We start from the raw sequence: 23,204 nt of genomic DNA, 5'->3' as shown, positions 1-23,204 counted from the left end.
ATATCTAAGACCAAAAGGTAGAATTAGACAGTTATTTTGGTTTACTATGAGGGAGAGATTTCTACCAATTATATCAGTCTAAGACCAGAATGAGGAGTCTTGCAAACTAATAATGGTTTCAGCAATAGCAAGACATGAAACAGAGACTACTAGATGGCCAACATATATTAGATGCAGTAGAGAAAGAAATCCTCTTTTTATGGGAAATTATACAAGATCCCATGGACAGAGGAGCCTGGTAGGCTGCACTCCATGGGATTGCTGAGTCGGACACGACTGAGCGACTTCACTTTCACTTTTCACTTTCATGCACTGGAGAAGGAAATGGCAACCCACTCCAGTGTTCTTGCCTGAAGAATCCCAGGGACAGAGGAGCCTGGTGGGCTGCCGTCTATGGGATCGCACAGAGTCGGACATGACTGAAGCGACGTAGCAGCAGCAGCAGCATACAAGATCATCTCCTCAGAATTCTTCTAATTCTGACTATAAATTCTAGAGAATAACTCATGATTGCAGGTTCAGTTAGCTCTCTTGGATAAGGAAGAAAAGCTAATTTCCCTGGCAATAACCAGCCATATAATAGCTTTTTAGAATCTGCCATTTTTCTGTGTCATAAAAATATAAACTTTTTCTTTTCTGCTCAATTCATTATTACTTTTCCACACTATTTTTCCTAAAGAAAGTGAGACTTCTAAAAAAAGAAACTTCCATCTTTATCCCATTCATTAATGAAATTTAGAAATTATCTTTGGGAACACAAACTTTTTTTATTAGAGCTAAGAGTAATTAAACTAGGCAACAGGAAATTATCATCTCCATAAATAGAACACAGAGATTTTTATAGAAGTCACTAAGATTCCTGACTGGTATAGGTAACTTAATTAACATGAGAAGACATCTCTATAACTTATTTGTCAAACGTACAGACTTATTTGTGAGATACAAAGGTTGAGATAGCATATAAAATGTTGAAGTACTGATATTAAATATCCCTATCATCTTCAAACTTAAATATTTCATATGGCATTTCTAGGTTATTTGCCCTCTACAAAATCATCAATAAGGGTCTTATCTGTAATATGAATAACACTTCCCATGGTGTGAACATTTAGCTTGTAGAACTCTTGTGTCTGAAAAATGCCAGAACAATCACTATTCACTCTGCCTATCTGACAAGACTGTGAATATCAGTGAAACAATAAAATACAATACTGTATAAATACAAAACTGGTACTACCATCATCTCATATGGACCTTTAACTCACACAGAGAATTTTTCCACTAGACTTCTATTAATTGGAATATTTTACAAAAAGTGGAAGACACAAATATTAGTAGTTAAGTAAAAAAGAAAAGCTGACATTAGTATTATACTATTTGGAACAATTAAGATGAGAAACCACTGACATAAGAGAATCTTAAATTCTTCACTGAGGTGGGTACTGGACTGCACAATGAAAACCCATTTGGTAATAAATGTAGACTAATCTAACTGCTATAATAATTTTTTTAAAAAAGGAATAGCTACTTACCAACAAGCCTTATTACATTCAATGTTGTATTTGTTAAGATGGGTGCATTCACTTTATTTAGACTGTAATCTGATTTCTTCCTGCTTTTTAGGGTCTCTCGAGAAACACTTGATATGAGAAAACAAAACAGATTTCAAATTAGGGTTGGCAAGTAGTAAGTCAATAAGTTATTCAGCTTAGGATATAGCCTTCCTTCCCTAATTAGCTATTGAAAATCTTACTATGTATCAGTTGGGGATACAGAGATGATCCTCCTGTCCTTACAGAGGGGAAGAGAAATCAGTAAGCCAAGAAATAAAGGACTCTAATGTATTTCTTCAGTTCTCACACATTATCAACCACTAAAAGAAGCTGTGTCACTGAATCAGAGCAATGTTTTCTTAGGTCTCCCAAGCCGATAGAAATAAAAGCAAAAATAACAAATGGGACCTAATCAAACTTACAATCTTGCACAGTAAAGGAACCATAAACAAAATTAAAAGACAACCCATGAATTGGGAGAACATATTTGCAAATGATGGGACAAGGGCTAACCTTTCAAAATATACAAACAGCACACAGAAATCAATAACAAAAAAACAACACCCCAGTCAAAAAATAAGCAGAAGACCTAAACAGACATTTCTCCAAGGAAGACATACAGATGCCAACAGGCACATGAAACGATATTCAACACTGCCAATTATTAGAGAAAGGCAAATCAAAACTACAGTGAGGCTATCACCTCAAACCAGATGGAATGGCCATCATCAAAAGTCTATAAATAATAAATGCTGGAGAGAGAGTGAAGAGAAGGGAACCCTCCTACACTGTTGGTAGGAATGTAAATTAGCGCAGCCACTATAGAGAACTATATGGAGGCTCCTTAAAAATCTAAAAATAGAGTTACATGACCCAGCAATCCCACTCCTAGGCATATATCTAGAAAAGATGAAACCTCTAATTTGAAAAGATACATGAAGCCCAATTCTCACAGTGGCACTATTTACAATAGCCAAGATGTGGAAGCAACCTAAGTATCCATCTACAGATGAATAGATAAAAGTGTGTGTGTGTGTGTGTGTGTGTGTATATGTAAACCCATACCCCCACATATGCACACACACATACACAGACAAACACACCCATACAATGGAATACTATTCAGCCATAAAAAGAATGAAATAATATTATTTGGAGCAACATGGATGAACCTACAGATTATTACACTAAGTTAAATAAGTCACACGAAGAAAGACAAATACTATAGGATATCACTTATATGTGGAATCTAAAAAACAATACAAATGAACTCATTTATGAAACAAAAACAGACTCACAGACATTGAAAAAAAACTTATGGTTATCAAAGGGGAAGTGGTGGGGAGTTTAACTGGGTATATGGGATTATCAGATGCACACCACCGCATATAAAATAGATAAAAAAACAAGGATTTATTGTATAGCACAGGGAACTGTATTCAATACCTCATGATAAATGATAATGGAAAAGAATTTTTAAAAAGAATGTATATATATACACACATATATATGCATAACTGAATCACTTTGCTGTACACTGACAACTAACACAAAATTATAAATCAACTATATGTCATTAAATAAATAAAAAACAAAAAAGAAGATATGTCATTTAAAAAACAAAAAAGTGTTCTAGGGAAATTACACATCAACTGTATCAAGTATCCTGATTTCAGACCTACAGATATGAAAGACACTTCACTTAGAATCTGAAATAGGTATAAAGTATAATGGTAAAGTCTAGGGTTGCGGTGATTGGAGAAGGAAATGGCAACCCACTTCAGTGTTCCTGCCTGGAGAATCCTAAGGACGGGGGAGCCTGGTGGGCTGCCATCTATGGGGTCGCACAGAGTCAGACACGACTGAAGCGACTTAGCAGCAGCAGCAGCAGGGTTGGGGTGACCGTAATAAATTCAAAGGAAAAGCAGAAGATATACGGTAACTACAGAAGAAAAGGGGACAACGTGTGACAAGGCCAGAGGTGAGAAAGCAATATACTCAGAGAGGCATAAGGAGTTGACAGTGGTAGCCTGGAGAATGCATGAGCAGAAGGAAAAGTAAAGGCCAGACCACCGAAAACAATGGAACGTCATGATGACAAAGAGCATGAACCTTATCTTAACTGCAGTGGTGAGCCATTAAGCATTTTAGCCAGGAAAAAGGCACAGTCAAATTTTATATGAAAGAAAAATCTAAATTTGTATCCAAGAATGGATTAGAAAGGGTTAAGACTAGAGATGGGAAGCCAAGGGAAGGGGATTGATTCAATGATCTGCACAGACACTTTTCCTTGAACTAGGATGGCGGCAGTGAAATACAAGAATTTTAATAAATTCAAGAGACACTGAGAAGTTGAAATTGACAGTAACTGTCAACTGGTTGGCTGGCTGCAATTAGTAGTTTACATTGTGTATATTTCTTAAGGGTAAAAGTTTAAGGGGCTGTAAAACCCACCAAGAATGGGAGTACATATGTACACATGTAAATGGCAGCTGTTTGTTCAACTTAATTAGTTTTCTTTTCAGCAAAAACATAACCAAAACATCTGATGAAGAAGTCCAACAAAATAGTTCTACTCAGTTCAAACTGGATCACAGATGTATATATCATACATTTGTGCAAACCAATGGAAATAAATTTTCCCAATTATATGAGTTGCTCATTTTTGAGGTGAGAGATTATATCAGTCAAAGTGTCAAATCAACCAAGTATTAACTAGGTACTTAGAGGGTAAAGGGTAGGAAAGAGGGTATGTAAATCTGTCCTTAAAAATATATTTGTGGTCATTCAGTGTCTGATAGTCATGACATTACTCACAAATCAGAATCAGGCCCAATTTAAAGAAGGTGACAAAAATTCTTATATGGTTATCGTAGTTTTTGAAGAAGGCAATTAATCATAAAACAAAAACTCAAGTACAAAAAAAGGAACATTAATAAAAGGCTCCAATAGCAAATATCAATGACACTGGGAAGATTTTTCTCTATTTACTAGACTGAGGCAGGAACTCCACATACAAAACAAATGACTATTTTCCTCCTTGAGGAAAAGGAAATCAATGTGAAACAAACTGATCTATGTGAGGCATAAACTGCCTTCCACGGTGGTACTGATTCTATAAATTGCAAGTCTGTTTTTCTGAAAAAGCTACTGATTTCTAAATTAAGAGCTCTTAGGTTATGCCCATTATATATATAAAAAAAAAACCCTACATTTTCAGCCTTTCAGGAATCATTTTTAAAATATATTAACCTGTCATGTGACATTATACCCAAAAGAAAATTTAATTTTTGAGGTTTGTTTTTTCTTAACCTTGCAAGTAAATCCTGTATGTTAAGCATGCAACATAAAATGTGACATACCGTACAACCTAAGAATAATTACCTTTTCACAGGAGCATCGCCTGTCTGCTCATCAACAAAATCTCGTTTTAGTTCCTCAGGAACATCACTGTCACTGTCATATTCCTGATAGGCACTTTTTTCCTGTTCATCAGATTCATACTGAAAAAAACCCAACAACAGTGTGAATGTAGAACCAACCTTTCTTGGAGTCTTTCAACACAATAAAATAATACCCAATCTTATAAGAAGCTTTAATTTTGCCATCAAAACCTTGTTAACCTTCCCTTTTCTTTATCATCATGCTACCTTAACCAGCTCAAAGGAAAAGAGAAAAATACAAACATACTTTCAAAAGCTTATAAATGCCCCAAAGAAAAAAAAGGTTTCCTATGAACAAACAAATAAAAAACAACACACACCCTAGAAGAGGAAAAGAGTGTATGTTTAATTAAAAAAAACTCTTCAAGTAGTTTCACCATACTTATTTCCATTTTGCTAATTTATTATAAAAAGCTGAAGGATAAAATTCTGACAGTCTAGAAGTACTAATTCAGCTTAATAAACACATACAACACACATGCTAATATTCTATCTAATTCATTATTTAATTCCAAGGGCAGCTTAGAAACTTAGGCTAAGCGTCCAGGGACTACTGAGAGCAAGGACAAAAATGACAGATTTGCTCTTGAGAGGCAGTGACTTTTCATCATCTTTTTGGCATCGTGGCCCAGTGCCAGTGTGGGAGAGGAAGAGGAGTCCACGCGCAACAAAGGAAGCATGGCAGTATCACCACTCACTGCCGATGAGCATTATAAATTAGTATGACTGAACAATGGCTAACATTTATTGCGTTTTAACCAAGTACCGGGCTAAGTGCTTTCATAAACTGCCCCACTGACTCTTCAAAACAATTCTATGAAGGAGTTTTATCCCCATATGCCAGTTGAGGAGACCAGTATGATGACAACATGTGAAGAAACTAGTCCTCTAATTCAACGACTACTTTTTGAGTCTAAAGCATTATGACAGGCTTCCCAGATGGCTCAGGGTAGAGTCCGCCTGCCAAGCCGGAGACGAGGGTTTGATCCCTGGGTCAGCAAGATCCCCTGGAGGAGGAAATGGCAACCCACTCCAGTATTCTTGCCTGGAGAATCCCACGGACTAAGGAGCCTGGTGGGCTACAGTCCATGGGCTCCCCAAAGAGTCACACACGACTTAGCGACTGAACACCACCAACAAAGCATTCTGACAGGTTGTTTCTAAGATGTGGACTCTGACCCTCAAGGACCTATGCTGTGCCTGGGAAGGTCAGCTCACATGTTAATGGATACAAACGAACATTAGAGACATTCTCCCCTACTTGTACACAACGTGATTCTGCTGACACTCAGAAAGCTGTTCCCTATAAAGTAGGGTCAGCTGCCCAGCACCACAGATCATTTTCAAGGATTCTGTGTTTGCAAGTTTCCCTACCTAATAAAACTTGTAACCCCAACATCAAGACTTCACAACACTTCCACAGTCGTGCATGGATGCATGCTGTGTGTGGAGTGGCAAACCCTTTTGAGTCACCTCACCTGCATACTCCCAACTGAGAGCCAACAAGGCAACCAACCCTCTCCCTTCTTATTTCGGCTGTAAACAAACGCCCTTTTCGCAGGTGACTTAGTGCCACATTCTTAACGTTTCTGTGCATTTCACCAGTGATTTCACCGTCAGAATGTCCCCCAAGCACAGGACTGGTGTCGTCCAGTGTTTCCAAGTGCAAGAAAACTGTAAGTTGCCGTACGGCAAGAGTAAGTGTGTTAGATAAGCTTCACTCAGGCAGGGGTTACGGTGCTGCCAGTTGTGAGCTCCATGCTAATAAGTCGACACTGTATATTAAAACACACGTAAAACAAAGGCTGTATACTGACCAGTTGGTGAAAATGCTGTGACCAGAGGCTTGCAGATACTTAATCCCATATGTTGCCTAAAAGTAACAGTTTTCTATTTGCAGATTTAGTGTTCCTGGTTACTTTATATAGAATACAACTGCCACAAAGAAAACATCAAAGGCAGTGGGAGATTAAAATGAACAAATCACTAGTACAGAGGGATACATTATTTCAAAAATATTGGACTGGCTTAATTCCTTTCCATTTAATCTATATTAACTGAGACAAAATGTCACAAAGAATCACTAAATTATCATTTTAAATAAGGTTTACTATGAAACAATTTCTACTTCATGATGAAACATGATATTGGTATATTTTCATGACCATATTTTTTAAAGGATAGTTTCACTTAATAACAAAACCCAAGACCATGGAGACAAATTCAACAGCTTTTTGTCACATGTGCACAGTTTGCACTGCATCTTCATCAAATTCAAAATAAAAATCGTACCCAGTCCCTCTGGAAATTCTGCAGAGCAGAAGGACACATCCAAACTAAAAACTGGAAACACCCTGTAGGTAATGGTGAAGCAAGCATTCCCACACTGTAAATATGGGAAAACTGAGGGTCACAGAGTCACAGTAGCTTGCCAAGAGCCACACAGTTAATCAATAAAAGTCATCATCATCAGCTGCCTGCAAATCTTGCCATCAACTCACACTACTTCGGGTTTATGTTTTTTGAACTGCTCAGAGTGTTGTTAAAACACTACTCCTATATAATACAAGGAGCCCAACGTGACACTGTGATGGCCCAGAAGGGTGGGGTGGAGATTCAGGAAGGGGGGTATTTATATACATAGTCATGACTGATTTGCATTGATGTATGGCAGAAACCAACACAACATTATAAAGCAATTATATACCAATTAAAAATAAATAAATGTACAAAACAGAGCTCAAAATATTCCTAGCCAGTAACCAAACAAGACATTACCCTTTCTTGGTAAAGGGGATATGGAACAAAATGACTCACTTAGCTGCCCAAGAGTAGAGTTGAGAGAAAAGTGCAGACGATCTATTCTCACATACATCCATCTATCCAACAAACCATGTTAACTGTGCAGTGAAGAAACTATACTCCTATTCCATCAATAATCTGATAAGAATATAAAGCAATCTAATAACAACATAAAGTAAACATAAAGACAAAGCTCATCATTCAAAAGGTCAATGTCAACAAAATGTACTGGAAAGCCATTCATTTCCAGTGCAAACAGTAACACGGGTGCCTAAGTATAAAGGTAGGAAAGTGGGTGGTAAATATATGAACCTATGCGTGTGTGCTTAGTCCTGTCTGACTCTTTGTGATCCCATGGACTGTAGCCCTCTAGGCTCCTCTGTCCATGGATTTCCCAGGCAAGAATACTGGAATGGGTTGCCATTTCTTCCTCTAGGGAACCTTCCCAACCCAGGGATTGAACCTGTGTCTCTTGTGTTTCCTGCACTGGCAGGTGGATTCTTTATCACTGCATCATGTGGGAAGCCCGATAGGTATGAAAGGAGGGCAGTAAATGTATGAACAAATCTAGCCAATTACTTTGCTCACTGGGTACCAAGACTCTTGATAAGAAAACCCCACTTAGATTCCACAGTATGTTTTAAAAACACCACAAACCCCATTAGAAGCCAGGACATCTTCTGTTTCTTCATCTTTGTGGTCTGCCTGAATTTCAAATGGATTTCCACCACTGCAGTACTGCTCAAACAAGGTTACTGTTTTTGAGGAAGTTGCAGATGACTGCTTACTGGGTGAAACCGATGGGGAACGAGACTGTTCCATGAATTTAAATTCCTAGACATTAAAAAAAGAAATGAGCCAGATTCCTTTTTGCAACAACAATACAATTCAAGTACATAAACATGGGTTTGACCAAACTCCAGGAGATAGTGAAGGACAGGGAAGCCTGGCCTGCTGCAGTTCACGGGGTCGCAAAGTACTGGGCACAACTTAGTGACTGAACAACAACAACATAAACATATTCCATCAGTGCAAACGGAGAGTTAGTAAAGAAAACCATCCTGATTCTTTACATTATTCATTTTTAAATCTCATAAGTTTTCTGAAAGCACAAACTTGCACACACATGTTCAAACGTTTTCCTAAAGACAATTCAGTAAACCGACATCACTTAAAACAGAGCTATCTGCATCAAGCTATTTTTGGCTTACTTTATGGAATGGCACAGAATTTTTAATAGCTTCAATTCAAATGATAATTCTAAAAATTTTTACCCAACAGCAAAAGTCCCAGTAGGGTAGTTTTAATCAACAGAGTCATTTATAAAAGCTAATTGTTGGCAGGTCAAATAGCTTACACCATTTAAGATACTCTATGTGAATACAATGAAAACCAAGCATGCAACATATATCTTTCTCTGTTCTGGTGGTGGTGGTGGTTTAGTCACTCAGTCATGTCCGACTCTTGCGACCCCATGGACTGTAGCCTGCCAGGCTTCTCTGCCAATGGGATTCTCCAGGCAAGAATACTGGAGTGAGTTGCCATTTCCTTCTCCAGGGGATATTCCCAACCCAGGAATCGAACCCAGGTTTCCTGCACTGCTGGCAGATTCTTTACCGACTGAGAATTTGTGTGTGCCTGTACCACACACACAATTGATGGCTAAATACAAATTCAAATAAAATTATTTACATAGAGATTCTAAAGTCAATGCTGGAATTTGAAGTAATATAAGGAATCATCTTAATTTAATAACTCTGCTGCTGCTGCTACTAAGTCGCTTCAGTCATATCCAACTCTGTGCGACCCCATAGGCAGCAGCCCACCAGGCTCCTCTGTCCCTGGGATTCTCCAGGCAAGAACACTGGAGTGGGTTGCCATTTCCTTCTCCAATGCATGAAAGTGAAAAGTGAAAGTGAAGTCACTCAGTTGTGTCCAACTCTCAGTGATCCCATGGACTGCAGCCCACCAGGCTCCTCCGTCCATGGGATTTTCCAGGCAAGAGTACTGGCGTGGGGTGCCATTGCCTTCTCCGTTAATAACTCTAAAATAATGTTAAAATTAATATTAATTTTGCTATCTTTAAAACATTTATTAATCAACATGTTTCATTGCATTTAATATCACCATTTTAGGAAAGCAATATGATAAACCTGGATAATAAGTAAGCTATTATACAATATGAGCATAAACACTATTCCATTAAAAAAAATCCTTTTAATCATGTATTCTTTACATTTATCCAGAATAAGAAAATTCCTTCTAGAAAGATATTTCTTCCAGAGGCAAAAACTAACCGCAGGAGACCTTCTATAAAGGAATCTAAATTTATATACTATATTCTGACACTGATATTTGTAGGACATTGTCTAACACATAAGAAATATTTATCTACACTATGTTTCAATCAAGAGAAAAAACAAATCAATTAAAGATATTTTCACAGATTACATTACAGGATTCAAGGAATCAATTAACTAATAAAAACTAGTGGTATTTTTTAGCAAATGCCTCTTTTATCCCTGAGGCCTTTTCTCATTACAGACAAATTTATGAGTTGCAGCAGAAATCAAGAACCTACTGGACCCTTTAAGAAATGACAGATATTCTTCAAATATAAGCATTTTCACTAAAGACCATCAAAATATAACTGATTATTTTTCTGCAAGATTTAAATAAAGCAGGGACCCTCTTCTGAAATCTAAAGAAAACAAATTACTTTAATTGTGATTCTTTGCAGGCAAAAGAGTTTTTCGAAACTGTATAAACTGAAATTAGTAAAAAGTGACAGACTGTGACATCCATAAAAGTGTCATCCTTGTAAAAAAAGGCTTTTTACTAATCACTTTTAAGGAAGAAAGAAAAGGCACTCTTCCCTAATTTAATTATTTTATAAATGCTTTCATGTATCTGGTTTGCTTTTAAAGGTTACTAAATAAAAAACTGATTTATCTGTTCTTAAACTTACATGAAGTTGCAAGATGCTGAAATTTGACTTCACAGGACAAAGCTCCCAGGTCTCATTCTCTAGAAACATTCTCAGTTCATCAAGCCTCGTTCTTAAAAACAAATAACGAATAATCCCAAAAGTAAGAAGAAAAGCACACTGCACACAAGAATTAATGTAACAAAAACTATTACAGTTATCATTGTGACCATAATCAATTTTGAAAATCCATTCAGACCAATGTAGTAAACACAAACATTTGCTTTTATATGCTTATCTGTAAGAGAAAAAAACCTCAAGTATTTACCAAACCCAAGAATATTTCTACTATATTGCAAAAATAATAAATGCAGGGAAAATGACATTTTTATTAAGGGACTAAACTAAGCGACTCACCAACTCATGTACATAAGATATCCTTTAGCTAATGACATATCATTGCCAAAAGAAAAAAACAAGAAATAATTTACAGGGTTTAAGAAACCATAAATACTGACAAATGTTTTATGTTAAAAAGCATAGATCTTAATCATTCTTACTAAACCACAATATCAAGGTGATTATCACTCTCTAAATATATTTTAGCTCAGTGCCTATCTATCTCTACACAACATTTACAAGATAAATTAGTAAGTATGGCACTTAAATTAACAAGCAGTCACACATTATACTGCTTACTGTTTTCTGAGTGTGTGCATGTGAGTGTATGTATGTTCAGTAGTGTCCAACTCTTTGTGATTCATGGACTGTAGCCTGCTAGGGTCTTCTGTCCATGGAATATTCCAGGCAGGAATACTGGAGTGGGTTGCCATTTCCTTCTCCAGGGGATTTTCCTGACCCAGGGATCGAACTCCCATCTCTTGTATCTCCAGCACTGGCAGGCAAATCGTTTACCACAAGCACCGCCTGGGAAGCCCTGTCTGTTCGGTAATCAGTATATATACAAGCAATTCCAGAGAAACAAATACTTCCTTCTTGTTAATGCAGGAATAAAAGGGCCAGTGCCTGTCCTCTTCCTACAACAAGCCTCACTGCTGTTACTAAAATCATGCTGAAAACAAAATCTAGATTTTTAAAACAAAAACCCACAGGTTCTAAATTAAAGATGGAATAAATGGTAAAATCTGTGAAAAGCAGAAACTGTTCAAAATATTAGTGTTTTTAATAGACAAGGGCTTTAAAGTACCTACTATAAACAAGTTAAACAAAATACAGAAAAAAAGATGCACAAAATGGATAGAAAGAAAATTTTTTTAAGAACTGCAATAATAAAAACAAAAAAGAATCAAACATTCTATAACTGAAAAAAATACAATATGTCAAATTAAAATTGGGTAAGTAAAACACCCCGTTTTACTTCCCTGGTGGCTCAGACGGTAAAGCATCTGTCTATGATGTGGGAGACCCAGGTTTGATCCCTGGGTTGTGAAGATCCCTTGGAGAAGGAAATGGCAGTCCACTCCAGTACTATTGCCAGGAAAATCCCATGGACAGAGGAGCCTGGTAGGCTACAGTCCATGGGGTCGCAAAGAGTCGGACACGACTGAGCGACTTCACGTTCACGTTCAAGTAAAACATCAGATCACAGAATTAATGAACTTGAAGACAGTTTGATAGGAAATAGCAAACCTGAAGCACAAATGGGGGAAAAAAAGGGAAGAAACAGAAAAGATCATAAGAGATAGGTGATGTTGTCAAAACATCTAGCATGCATACAACTGGATGGAGAGGATAGAGAGAAGCGCAAAAGAAACATCTGAAATGGTAGGTCATGGCTGAGAATTTGGCAAAAGTGGTTGTGCCCATACCTGTCACCATTTACAAAAATTAACTTAAATGAATCACAGATCAAATGTAAGAACTAAAACTATGACGCTTACAACTCTTACAATTCTACAAAGAAAAGATAAATCAATTTTAAAATGGGCAAATGCTCTGAACAGATATTTTTTGTAAAGAAGATATATGAATGACCAGTAAACATGTAAAAAGTATCATTCATCAGGCAAATATAAATCCAAACCATAAGGAGGTACCGCTTCACAACCACCAGGATAGCTAAATCAAAGAGACAACAAGAGCTAGCAAGGGTTTGGAGAAGTTAGAACCCTTATATAGTGTTGGTGGAAATGCAAAATGGTACAACCACTTTGGAAAAGTTTGGTAGTTCCTCAAAATGTTAAATATAGAGTTACCATATGACCCAGAAACTTCACTCTGTATTGGTTTTCTGTGGCTACTATAATAAATTAACAAAAACTGGGTGACTTAAGGCTTAAGGTGGTGCTAGTGGTAAAGAACCCATCTGCCAATGCAGGAGACTTGGGTTCAATCCCAAGACAGAGGAGCCTGGTGGGCTACAGTTCATAGGGTCGCAAAGTGTCTGACACGACTAAAGTGACTTAGCACGCACACACAGGTGACTTAAGACAACAGAAATTTATAATCTCACAGTTCTGGAGGCCAGAAGTCTGAAATCACAAGGTGGAAATCAAGATGTCAGCAGGAATACACTCTCTCCAGAAGCTCTAGAGGAGAATCTGTTCCTTGCGTCTTCCGATTTATGCTAATTGTTACCATTCCTTGGCTAGTGGCCATAGCACCCCATCCTCTACCTGTCTTCACATAACTTCCTCCTATATGTGTCTCTGTATCTGTATCAAGTTCCCTTCTATCTCTCTTTAACTGTGATGGCATTAGGGCCCACCCAGATAATCCAAGATAATCTCACCACAAAGTCATTAATTTAGTCATATCTACAAAATATTTTTTCCAAATAAATTAACATTTACAGCTGCCAAACATTAGGACCTAATTTTTGTTGGGGAGGGGGGGAAGGGGGACAGAGGGAAATAGACAAAACATTTGTCATCTTACTACACATTCCTAGATACATACCCAAAGAACTGATGATACACGGCTATGCAAAAACTTATACAGAAATGTTTACAGCAGCATCATTAGCAAGAGAGTTCCAGGAAAAAACGTCTATTTCTGCTTTATTGACTATGCCAAAGCCTTAGACTCTGCGGATCACAATAAACTGTGGAACATTCTTAAAGAGATGGGAATACCAGACCACCTTATCTGCCTCCTGAGAAACCTATATGCAGGTCAGGAAGCAATAGTTAGAACTGCACATGGAACAAAAGACTGGTTCCAAATAGGAAAAGGAGTACGTCAAGGCTGTATACTGTCATCCTTTGTTGGGGTCCTTTAATGGACCGGGACCTGGCGGTCGGGAGGCGACGATAAGAAAGTGAAAGAGAGAAAGAGGCTGATACTCCCTGGTTTATGCAGAAAACCAATAAAGTCCTTGACGCAGGACTTGCGTCTCTCACAAAGGCACCAGGCGCCCTCTCGAGGAGGGGTGAAGGCACAGGGCACCTTCTTGAGAGAGTCTTAGAAGCCCATGCAGAAGAGTAAGCAAGACTGGTCTCTGCGTTCTAAGGAATCAGCCAGAGAGAGAGAGAGAGAGAGAGAAAGAAAGACATGGAGACCCAAGCTCTGATGGAGCAAAGGTGCATTAAAGAATTTTCTGTGAGTATATATAAGCTGTGGTACAAGAAGTTTCTTACGACTGTGATCAAGATCAGAAAACCAAGCATGTAACAACTGTTACCAAGGGAACAAGGGATTAATAATTGCCACAAGGTCAGAAGACCATCCATATCTCAAGAAAGGGGATCGAGACTAAGTAGTTTTGTCGTAAAGAGAATGTTTACTAAAGGAGACTCAAGCCTGTCTCACACAATGACCCTGGTTCCTGGGAGCAGCATTCTGCTCCGCTTGAAAAGAAACAAAGGACCTGTGAGAAACAGCACGTAGGAATCCTCCTGTTAAACATTCCCCGACAATCCTTCATATTTAACTTATATGCAAAGTACATCATGAGAAACACTGGGCTGGATGAAGCACAAGCTGGAATCAAGATTGCCAGGAGAAATATCAGTAACCTCAGATATGCAGATGACACCACCCTTATGGCAGAAAGTGAAGAGGAACTAAAAAGCCTCTTGATGAAAGTGAAAGTGGAGAGTGAAAAAGTTGGCTTAAAGCTCAACATTCAGAAAACTAAGATCATGGCATCTGGTCCCATCACTTTATGGCAAATAATGGAAACAGTGTCAGACTTTATTTTTGGGGGCTCCAAAATCACTGCAGATGGTGACTGCAGCCATGAAATTAAAAGATGCTTGCTTCTTGGAAGGAAAGTTATGAACAACCTAGACAGCATATTAAAAAGCAGAGACATTGCTTTGCCAACAAAGGTACATCTAGTCAAGGCTATGGTTTTTCTAGTAGTCATGTATGGATGTGAGAGTTGGACTATAAAGAAAGCTGAGCACCAAAGAATTGATACTTTTGAACTGTGGTGTTGGAGAAGACTCTTTAGAGTCCCTTGGAGACTCTCAAGGAGATCCAACCAGTCCATGCTAAAGGAGATCAGTCCTGAGTGTTCATTGGAAAGACTGATGTTGAAGCTGCAACTCCAATACTTTGGCCACCTCATGCGAAGAGTTGACTCTGAAAAGACCCTGATGCTGGGAAAGACTGAAGGTGGGAGGAGAAGGTGACGACAGAGGATGAGATGGTTGGATGGCATCACAGACTCAATGGACATGGGTCTGGGTAAACTCTGGGAATTGGTGATGGACAGAGAGGCCTGATGTGCTGCAGTCCATGGGGTTGCAAAGAGTCACACACGACTGAGCAACTGAACTGAACTGAAAAAGTGAAAACAACCCAAATGTCCATTAACTGAGGAAAGGATAATCAAATTATGGTCTATCCATACAATGGAATATTATTTACCAATGAAAAAGAAATAAGTTCTGTTACATGCTCCAACATGGATGAACTGCTAGAAATATTCTAAGTTAAAGCCAAACACAAAAGGCCATATAATGTATGATTTCATTTTTATGAAATGTTTATATACAGGCAAACACAATGGGCAAATTGTGACAACAGAGACAAAAAATAAGTAAGTGATTGTCAGATGCTACAGCAGGAGAAAAGTGCCAGTTAACTGGCAAAGGGTTACTTTTTGAAGTGATAAAAATATTCTGAAATTAGATAGTGGTGATGCTGTTGTTGAATTATTAATCTATACTTTATAGGAGTGAATTTTTGGCATTTTTGGTATGTGACTTATATCTCGATGAAGCTATTACTATAGAACAATTATTGAGATAGACAGGACTCTAAAAGGCACTCTAAAATCCCTAAAGATTGTCTGTACTATTGCCCAGGACTAAATATGATGAAGACCACCCTGTGATTACATCACCAAATATGGAAAAAAGGGATTCTACTTATATAAGTAAGATTACTTGAACTGCCTTGAGTTAATCAAAACAGAAATTATCCAGGTGGAACAAACCTAACTGAACAAGCCCTTTTAAAGTAGACCTTTTTTCTTCTCCTGATAAAAGATGGGGAAGTCAGACAGAATTGCTGGCTTTTGAAACCAAAGGGGTCAAGTGCAAGGACCAGAGACATAAGAAGCTGAAGGCTTTTTAGCTGATGGGTAGCATGAAAACAGAAACCTCAGTCCTAAAACCACAGGGAACGGAACTGGGCCAGTGTCTTGAATGTGCTCAGATGCAGATTCTTCCTCCAAGTCTTCAGATGAAAGATCAGCTAACACCTGGATTTAGGCCCTATGAGAACCTAAGCTGGGAACCTAGACAAGACATCCAGACTTTCACAGAACTGTGAGGAAACAAAAGGGCGTTGTTTTAAGCTGCTAAAATTCATGGTATTCTATTACACAATAATATAAAACTATTATGGTGATGAAAGATACCAACTCACAGACTGAAGCTTAGTTATACCTACATATAAAAAGTATAGAAAATAATATAGAAAGTAAAATATATGACAATAACATTAAAAGGGTAAGAGAAGGTAAATGAGTTATAAAGTTGGTTCCTGCATTATTTTGGAAGCATATTAACCTAAGGTCAACTGTAACAGAACAGGAATGCATATTGGAATGTTGATGGTAGCCACTACCAGAATACACATTTTAGGCTGACAAAAAAGTGATTTGAAAATTGAAAAGACACAGTCAATCCAAAAGAAAGCAGAGAGAGAAAAAAATGAATGAAAACACAGTTATCTACACTTTTAGAAATCAAACAGCAATATGATGGGCTTAAACCCAACTATGCCAATAATAAATTACATGAAAATGAAATAAAGGTCCAATCGAAACACAAAAATTGTACAACTGAAGGTTAAAATTAAAAAACCATATATGCTATTTATAAGAAGCATGCTTGAACTATAAGGTTGAAGTTAAAAGCAAAACTAGATTGAAAGTAAAAATTACAGACATGATTTCATAAAATTATGAACTACAAAGGAAATCTTATCAAAATTCTTTCTTCATCTATTAAAATGATCAATATTGTATTTTTCCTATAGCTGTGAAATAGTGAATTAAATTTATTAATTTTTAAAAAGTCTAGTCAACCTTGTATTCCTGTATTCAACTCTGCCTGTTCTTGAAGTATTGTCTTTTTTTAGATATACTGGATATAACTTGCCCATCTTTTGTTCAGGACTTTTGCCCTTAAGTTCTTTTGAGGTACTAACCTGTAATTTTCTTGTTTGTAATGTTTTGGCATTAGTGCTATGATGGCCTCATAAAATAAGTTATAAAGCATTCCCTCCTTTTCTATTCTCTGCATTGGAAGGCAGATCCTTAACACCTGGACTACCAGGGAAGTTCTTTTCTACTCTCTGAAGGAGTTTGTGTCCGACTCTGTGCGACCCATAGACGGCAGCCCACAGGCTTCCCGTCCATGGGATTCTCCAGGCAAGAATACTGGAGTGGGTTGCCATTTCCTTCTCCAATGCATGAAAGTGAAAAGTGAAAGTGAAGTTGCTCAGTCGTGTCCGACTCTAGCGACCCCATGGACTGCAGCCCACCAGGCTCCTCCATCCATGGGATTTTCCAGGCAAAAGCACTGGAGTGGGGTGCCAGTGCCTTCTCCAATATGTTGATATTACTTCCCGTTAAAGGTTTAGAAGAACTGACCAGTGACAGCAACAGGCCTGGAGGTTTCTTTGTGGAAATGCTTTGAAGCAAAGACTCAATTTCTGTAAAGATACAGGACTACTCAGATTTTCTATATTTTATCAGTTTATTATGTTTGATTTTACAAGGAATTCATTCATTTCTATCTAAATTGTCAACTTTATTAGCATAACGTCTGTATCATTTTATTTTATTTTTAATGTCTTAAGATCTATGTGCAAGTATGTTCAGTCACTTCAGTTGTGTCCTACTCTTTCCGACCCCATCCACTGTAGCCCCACCAGGCTCCTCTGTCCATGGGATTCTCCAGGCAAGAATACCGGAGTGAGTTGCCATTCCCTCCTCCAGGGGATCTTCTTGACCTAGGAATCAAATGCGTGTCTCCAGTGATTTCTGCATTGCAGGCTGTTTCTTTACCACTGAGACACCAGGGAAGCCCCTTAAGATCTATAGATATCCCTTTAACTGATGATATAATCTCTTTCTTTTTCTTGCCCAGTTTTGCTAAGTAGTATTGTAGATTTCCTTCTATTATACATTTACTTTCTCTTTCATTGACTTCTCAGTTCAGTTGCTCAGATGTGTCTGACTATTTGCGACCCCATGGACCACAGCACGCCAGGCCTCCCTGTCCATCACCAACTCCTGGAGTTTACCCACACTCATGTCCATTGAGTCTGTGATTCCATCCAACCAGCTCATCCTCTGTCGTCCCCTTCTCCTCCCACCTTCAGTCTTTCCCAGCATCAGGGTCTTTTCAGAGTCAGCTCTTCGCATCAGGTGACCAAAGTATTGGAGTTTCAGCTTCAACATCAGTCCTTCCAATGAACACCCAGGACTGATTTCCTTTAGCATGGATTGGTTGGATCTCCCTGCAGTCCAAGGGACTCTCAAGAGTCTTCTCCAACACCACAGTCCAAAAGCATCAATTCTTTGGTGCTCTGCTTTCTTTATAGTCCAACTCTCACATCCATACAGGACTACTGGAAAAACCATAGCCTTGACTAGATGCACCTTTGTTGGCAAAGTAATGTCTGCTTTTTAATATGCTAAGACGATGGCACCCCACTCCAGTACTCTTGCCTGGAAAATCCCATGGATGGAGGAGCCTGGTAGGCTGCAGTCCATGGGGTCGCGAAGAGTCAGACACAACTGTGCGACTTCACTTTCACTTTTCACTTTCATGCACTGGAGAAGGAAATGGCAACCCACTCCAGTGTTCTTGCCTGGAGAATCCCAGGGACGGGGGAGCCTGGTGGGCTGGCATCTATGGAGTCGCACAGAGTCGGACAGGACTGAAGCGACTTAGCAGCAATAGCAGCAGCAGGTTGTTCATAACTTTCCTTCCAAAGAACAAGTGTCTTTTAATTTCATGGCTACAGTCACCATCTGCAGTGATTTTGGAGCCCCAAAAAATAAAGTCAGCCACTGTTTCTACTGTTTCCCCGTCTATTTGCCATGAAGTGATGGGACCAGATGCTATGATCTTCGTTTTTTGAATGCTGAGCTTTAAGCCAACTTTTTCACTCACCTCCTTCACTTATACTGACTTCTACTCTTATAATTTATCTTCCCACTATTTCTTTAGGTTTAATTTGCTGTCATTTTCTAAACTTTTTGAAATGTAAGCTTAGGGCACTGATTTTCAAACTTTCTTCTTTACCAAAAAATGCATTTAAAACTAAAAATCTCCCCCTCTGCTTTAGTTATACCTCACAATTTTATATTATACGTTTATTAACATTCGTTTTTAAATATTTTCTAATTCTCAATATGGTTCCTTCTTTAACATGGAAAATAGGTTGCTTAATATCCAAAAACTGGCAGATTTTCTAGTTCTCTCTTATTTATTTCTAGTTTAACTCCAGTGTGGTCAGAATATGCTCTGATTTCAATCTTTTGACTTCTTCTTTTACAAAGACTTGCTTTGAGTCCCAGCAATTGATTGACTTGGATTAACTGTCCTTCTGCTCTGAAAAAAAATATGAACTCTTCAGCTATTAAATATTATAATGTATACATACATATATGTGTAAACATATATATATATATCAATATATCTACATAAATTAGGTAAATTTTATTAATATCTGGTCTAACATATATCCAGACTGATTTTTTTGTCTGTTTATATTACCAATTACTAAAAGTGGCACGTAAAAATTGTCAACTATGATTATAAATTGTCTATTTCTTCTTCTAATCTGAATATTTTTGCTTTATATATTTTGATTTTATCTTAGTAAGAGCTTACAAATGTACGACTGTTATACCTTCCTAACGAAAATCTATTTATCATCATGAAGTATCTCCTTTACTTTTAGTAATACCTTTTGACTTAAAGTTGACGATCTCTTAGGAATTTCTTTCATCTGATATAGAGTGTCTACAAAAACCTACCACAAATATCATACTTACTGGTAAAGTACTGAGTGAAAGAATGTCCCTTGTTGGCACTTCTATTCAAAATTGTACCAGAAGTCCTAACCAATACAAATGTTAGAAAGTAATATATAAAACCATCACTATTCACACATGACATATTATATACATGGGCAATTCAAAAGAATTTCCAATTAAATTTACTAAAATGCTAATTTAACCCCCAGATCATAGGAATCCTAGGTCAATACACTAAATCAACTCACATGTCTATGTGTGTGAGAAACGACAAAAGCAACACAATTCAAAATAATATTTATAAAACCACAATATTTACATAATGTTCAGCCATGACTAGTCAGTGGTGACACAAGTTAAGAACAGCAGTTAACTCTGACGAGGCTACTGACTGAGAAAAGTACAAGAGATTCTTCGGGGATACTGGAAAAGTTACATATATTAACCTGGGCAGTCTATGTAGTGTGTGTGCCTGCGGGCTAAGTCACGTCAGTCATGTTCGACTCTGTCCACAGGGATTTTCCAGGCAAGAATACTGGAGTGGGTTGCCACGCCCTCCTCCAGGAAATCTTCCCAACCAAGGAATGGAATCCGCAACTCTTGGGTCTCCTGCACTGTAAGGCAGGTTCTTTACCACTAGTGCCACCTGGGAAGCCCCTTATGCAGTGTACATACATTAAAATTTCACAGAGCGGTACAATAAGATGTGCATACATTTATGTGAGTTCGGAGAAGGCAATGGCACCCGACTCCAGTACTCCTGCCTGGAAAATCCATGGACGGAGGAGCCTGTTAGGCTGCAGTCCATGGGGTCGCGAAGAGTCGGACACAACTGAGCAACTTCACTTTCACTTTTCACTTTCATGCATTGGAGAAGAAAACGGCAACCCACTCCAGTGTTCTTGCCTGGAGAATCCCAGGGATGGGGGAGCCTGGTGGGCTGCCGTCTTTGGGGTCGCGCAGAGTCGGACACGACTGAAGCGACTTAGCAGCAATAGCAGCATGTGAGTTAAGTTTTAATAAAATTTTTTCAAAGGAAAAAACTATTAATCTATCACTATCCTCCCAAACTGTCTGCAATAAAAGGCAGGCCCATTTTAAAGATAAAGCCACAGGTGGCTCAAGCAAGCATTAATCCACTTGTGAAGGGTCACAAGCTCCAACCAGCAGACAGCAGAGACAGGGGCCCTGATTTCCAAGCCATGTTCTTTTCACTGCAACATGGTCAGCAACAACAGCAAAAAGGAAAAATATCCCTTTTTACTGGAAACCATAAGTTGGTTAATATTATCCAAATGGATTCAATAAAGCCAAGGAAAGCTTCCTCTGCATCGCTTTCCCCAAGAACATTTTATACAAATGGAAGGATTTGCATTTTATATCCTTTCTTCTAATTTATTGGACTAACACACACAAGACAGCAGTTATGATAAAAAAGCAGTTAAGTATGTAAAGTACAAACTGCGATCGGATGTTGAATAACAGAACTGACTGTAATCATAAAGTTATGTGAAAAGCAATCTCGGTCATTACTTTAAGCGCGGTGGGTGTCACCTGTGTCTTCAAGAAACCAGACATCAGCAGGATACAAAGAATTTTTTTGGCAAACTAAAGAACAGGTGCAACTAAAATAAAATTAAAGAGATTTTAAAGTGCAAACATAGTGAAGAAGATAATAACCGATCTACAAACTGTCTCAAATATGTTGACCGACAAGTTAAAGGGAAAATATCAATGAATTACAAGTGTGTGAAATACAGATCTTTTACTTAACCTAATAAAAGATTAAAGCAATAGAAGTTAGGCTCCAAAAGCAAATGATAAAAGCACAGAGTTTAAAGAAGGTAGAGTAGCCAACATAAGCTTTATACACTTTGTAGAGAAGGAACCTGATGCTCAGAAAATTAAAGATTGGTTAAAATCACATGGGTGGTAAAGCTAGTGAGGAACACAGTAAAGGTTGGAACCCAAGGCCACTGATAACACCACACGGCCCCAAACGTTTTACCAGCAGGAGAAAAGTGGAATTTTATAGTTGTTCACTCACTATTATGGTATATTTATGTGTATGTACATATATAAAGAATTTATGCACATGTGTATGTATATATGTACATACACATTATATATACACACATGTACATATATCAGATTAGTTTCTCTTCTGTATATATGTACATACACATTATATATACACACACATGTACATATATACATGTGTACATATATAATGTGTATGTACATATATACAGAAGAGAAACTAGTCTGATATAAGAGGTATATATTATGAAGACACTGTCCCTTTTGCTCTCGTTTTAAGTTCAAATTTTAAGCCCTCTTGTATAGTTTAGACATGGAAAATAGTCATATTTCACATAATTGAATTTTTAGAAGAACATGTCATGTACTAAAAATAAACTAATTTATTGGAACCATTTTCACCAAATCCCCCCAAAACCTGATTTCTGAAAACATTTCTCCCTGTTTTCCCAAGCAATACAGCAAACAGGGCTGCAACAGTATCTCCTATTCCACACACAGCTCTTGTACATGACCTAACCACTTCCCTGTCAACAGAGAAAGTCTGATTTCCCTCCCCTTCAATCTGAACCAGCGTTATGAGAAGTCTGCATTCGATGGAATCTGGCAGAAGGACTGCATGAGTCCCAAAGGTGTCTGAAAAAGCCAAGCACCCTCCGCGTGGTTCTCTTGGAATGCTAGTTCCATGGGAAGCCAGCTGCCATAGAAGAAGTCCAACCACACTGAGAGCGCCACACTAGGGAGGCCACATGTGGGCCGCTGAAACCAATCCAGCTGTACAGCCTTCTAGCCACCTCCACCAAGTGAAGCCATCCTGAACCCGCCGCACAAAGCTGAGCACTCCTGAGTCACCCCAGGCAATGCTATGAGGAGCAGAAGGATCTTGATCCCTGCTTAAATTATTCCTGACTCACAGAATACATGAAATAACGATAAGATGCTGGTTGTTTTAAGCCTGTCAGTTTCAG

The 23,204-nt window shown here is 38.1% G+C and overlaps 1 protein-coding gene across 2 annotated transcripts in view; it reads right to left on the bottom strand.

The window, feature by feature from the left end:
• Nucleotides 1–23,204, bottom strand: part of VPS50 (VPS50 subunit of EARP/GARPII complex) — a 138,787-nt gene that overhangs the window by 31,606 nt on the left and 83,977 nt on the right. For both annotated transcript variants that reach the window (XM_055589724.1, XM_055589725.1), the window contains 4 exons: nucleotides 10,767–10,857; nucleotides 8,456–8,632; nucleotides 4,938–5,056; nucleotides 1,533–1,639 (listed from right to left, as the gene is read on the bottom strand). In XM_055589724.1, coding sequence (XP_055445699.1) covers nucleotides 1,533–1,639; nucleotides 4,938–5,056; nucleotides 8,456–8,632; nucleotides 10,767–10,857 — 494 coding nt within the window. The remainder of the gene's footprint in view (nucleotides 1–1,532; nucleotides 1,640–4,937; nucleotides 5,057–8,455; nucleotides 8,633–10,766; nucleotides 10,858–23,204) is intronic.

This window comes from Bubalus kerabau, chromosome 8 (assembly GCF_029407905.1).
Source record: "Bubalus kerabau isolate K-KA32 ecotype Philippines breed swamp buffalo chromosome 8, PCC_UOA_SB_1v2, whole genome shotgun sequence".
Lineage (NCBI taxonomy): Eukaryota > Metazoa > Chordata > Mammalia > Artiodactyla > Bovidae > Bubalus > Bubalus kerabau.
This window is presented reverse-complemented; position numbering and strand designations above follow the sequence as displayed.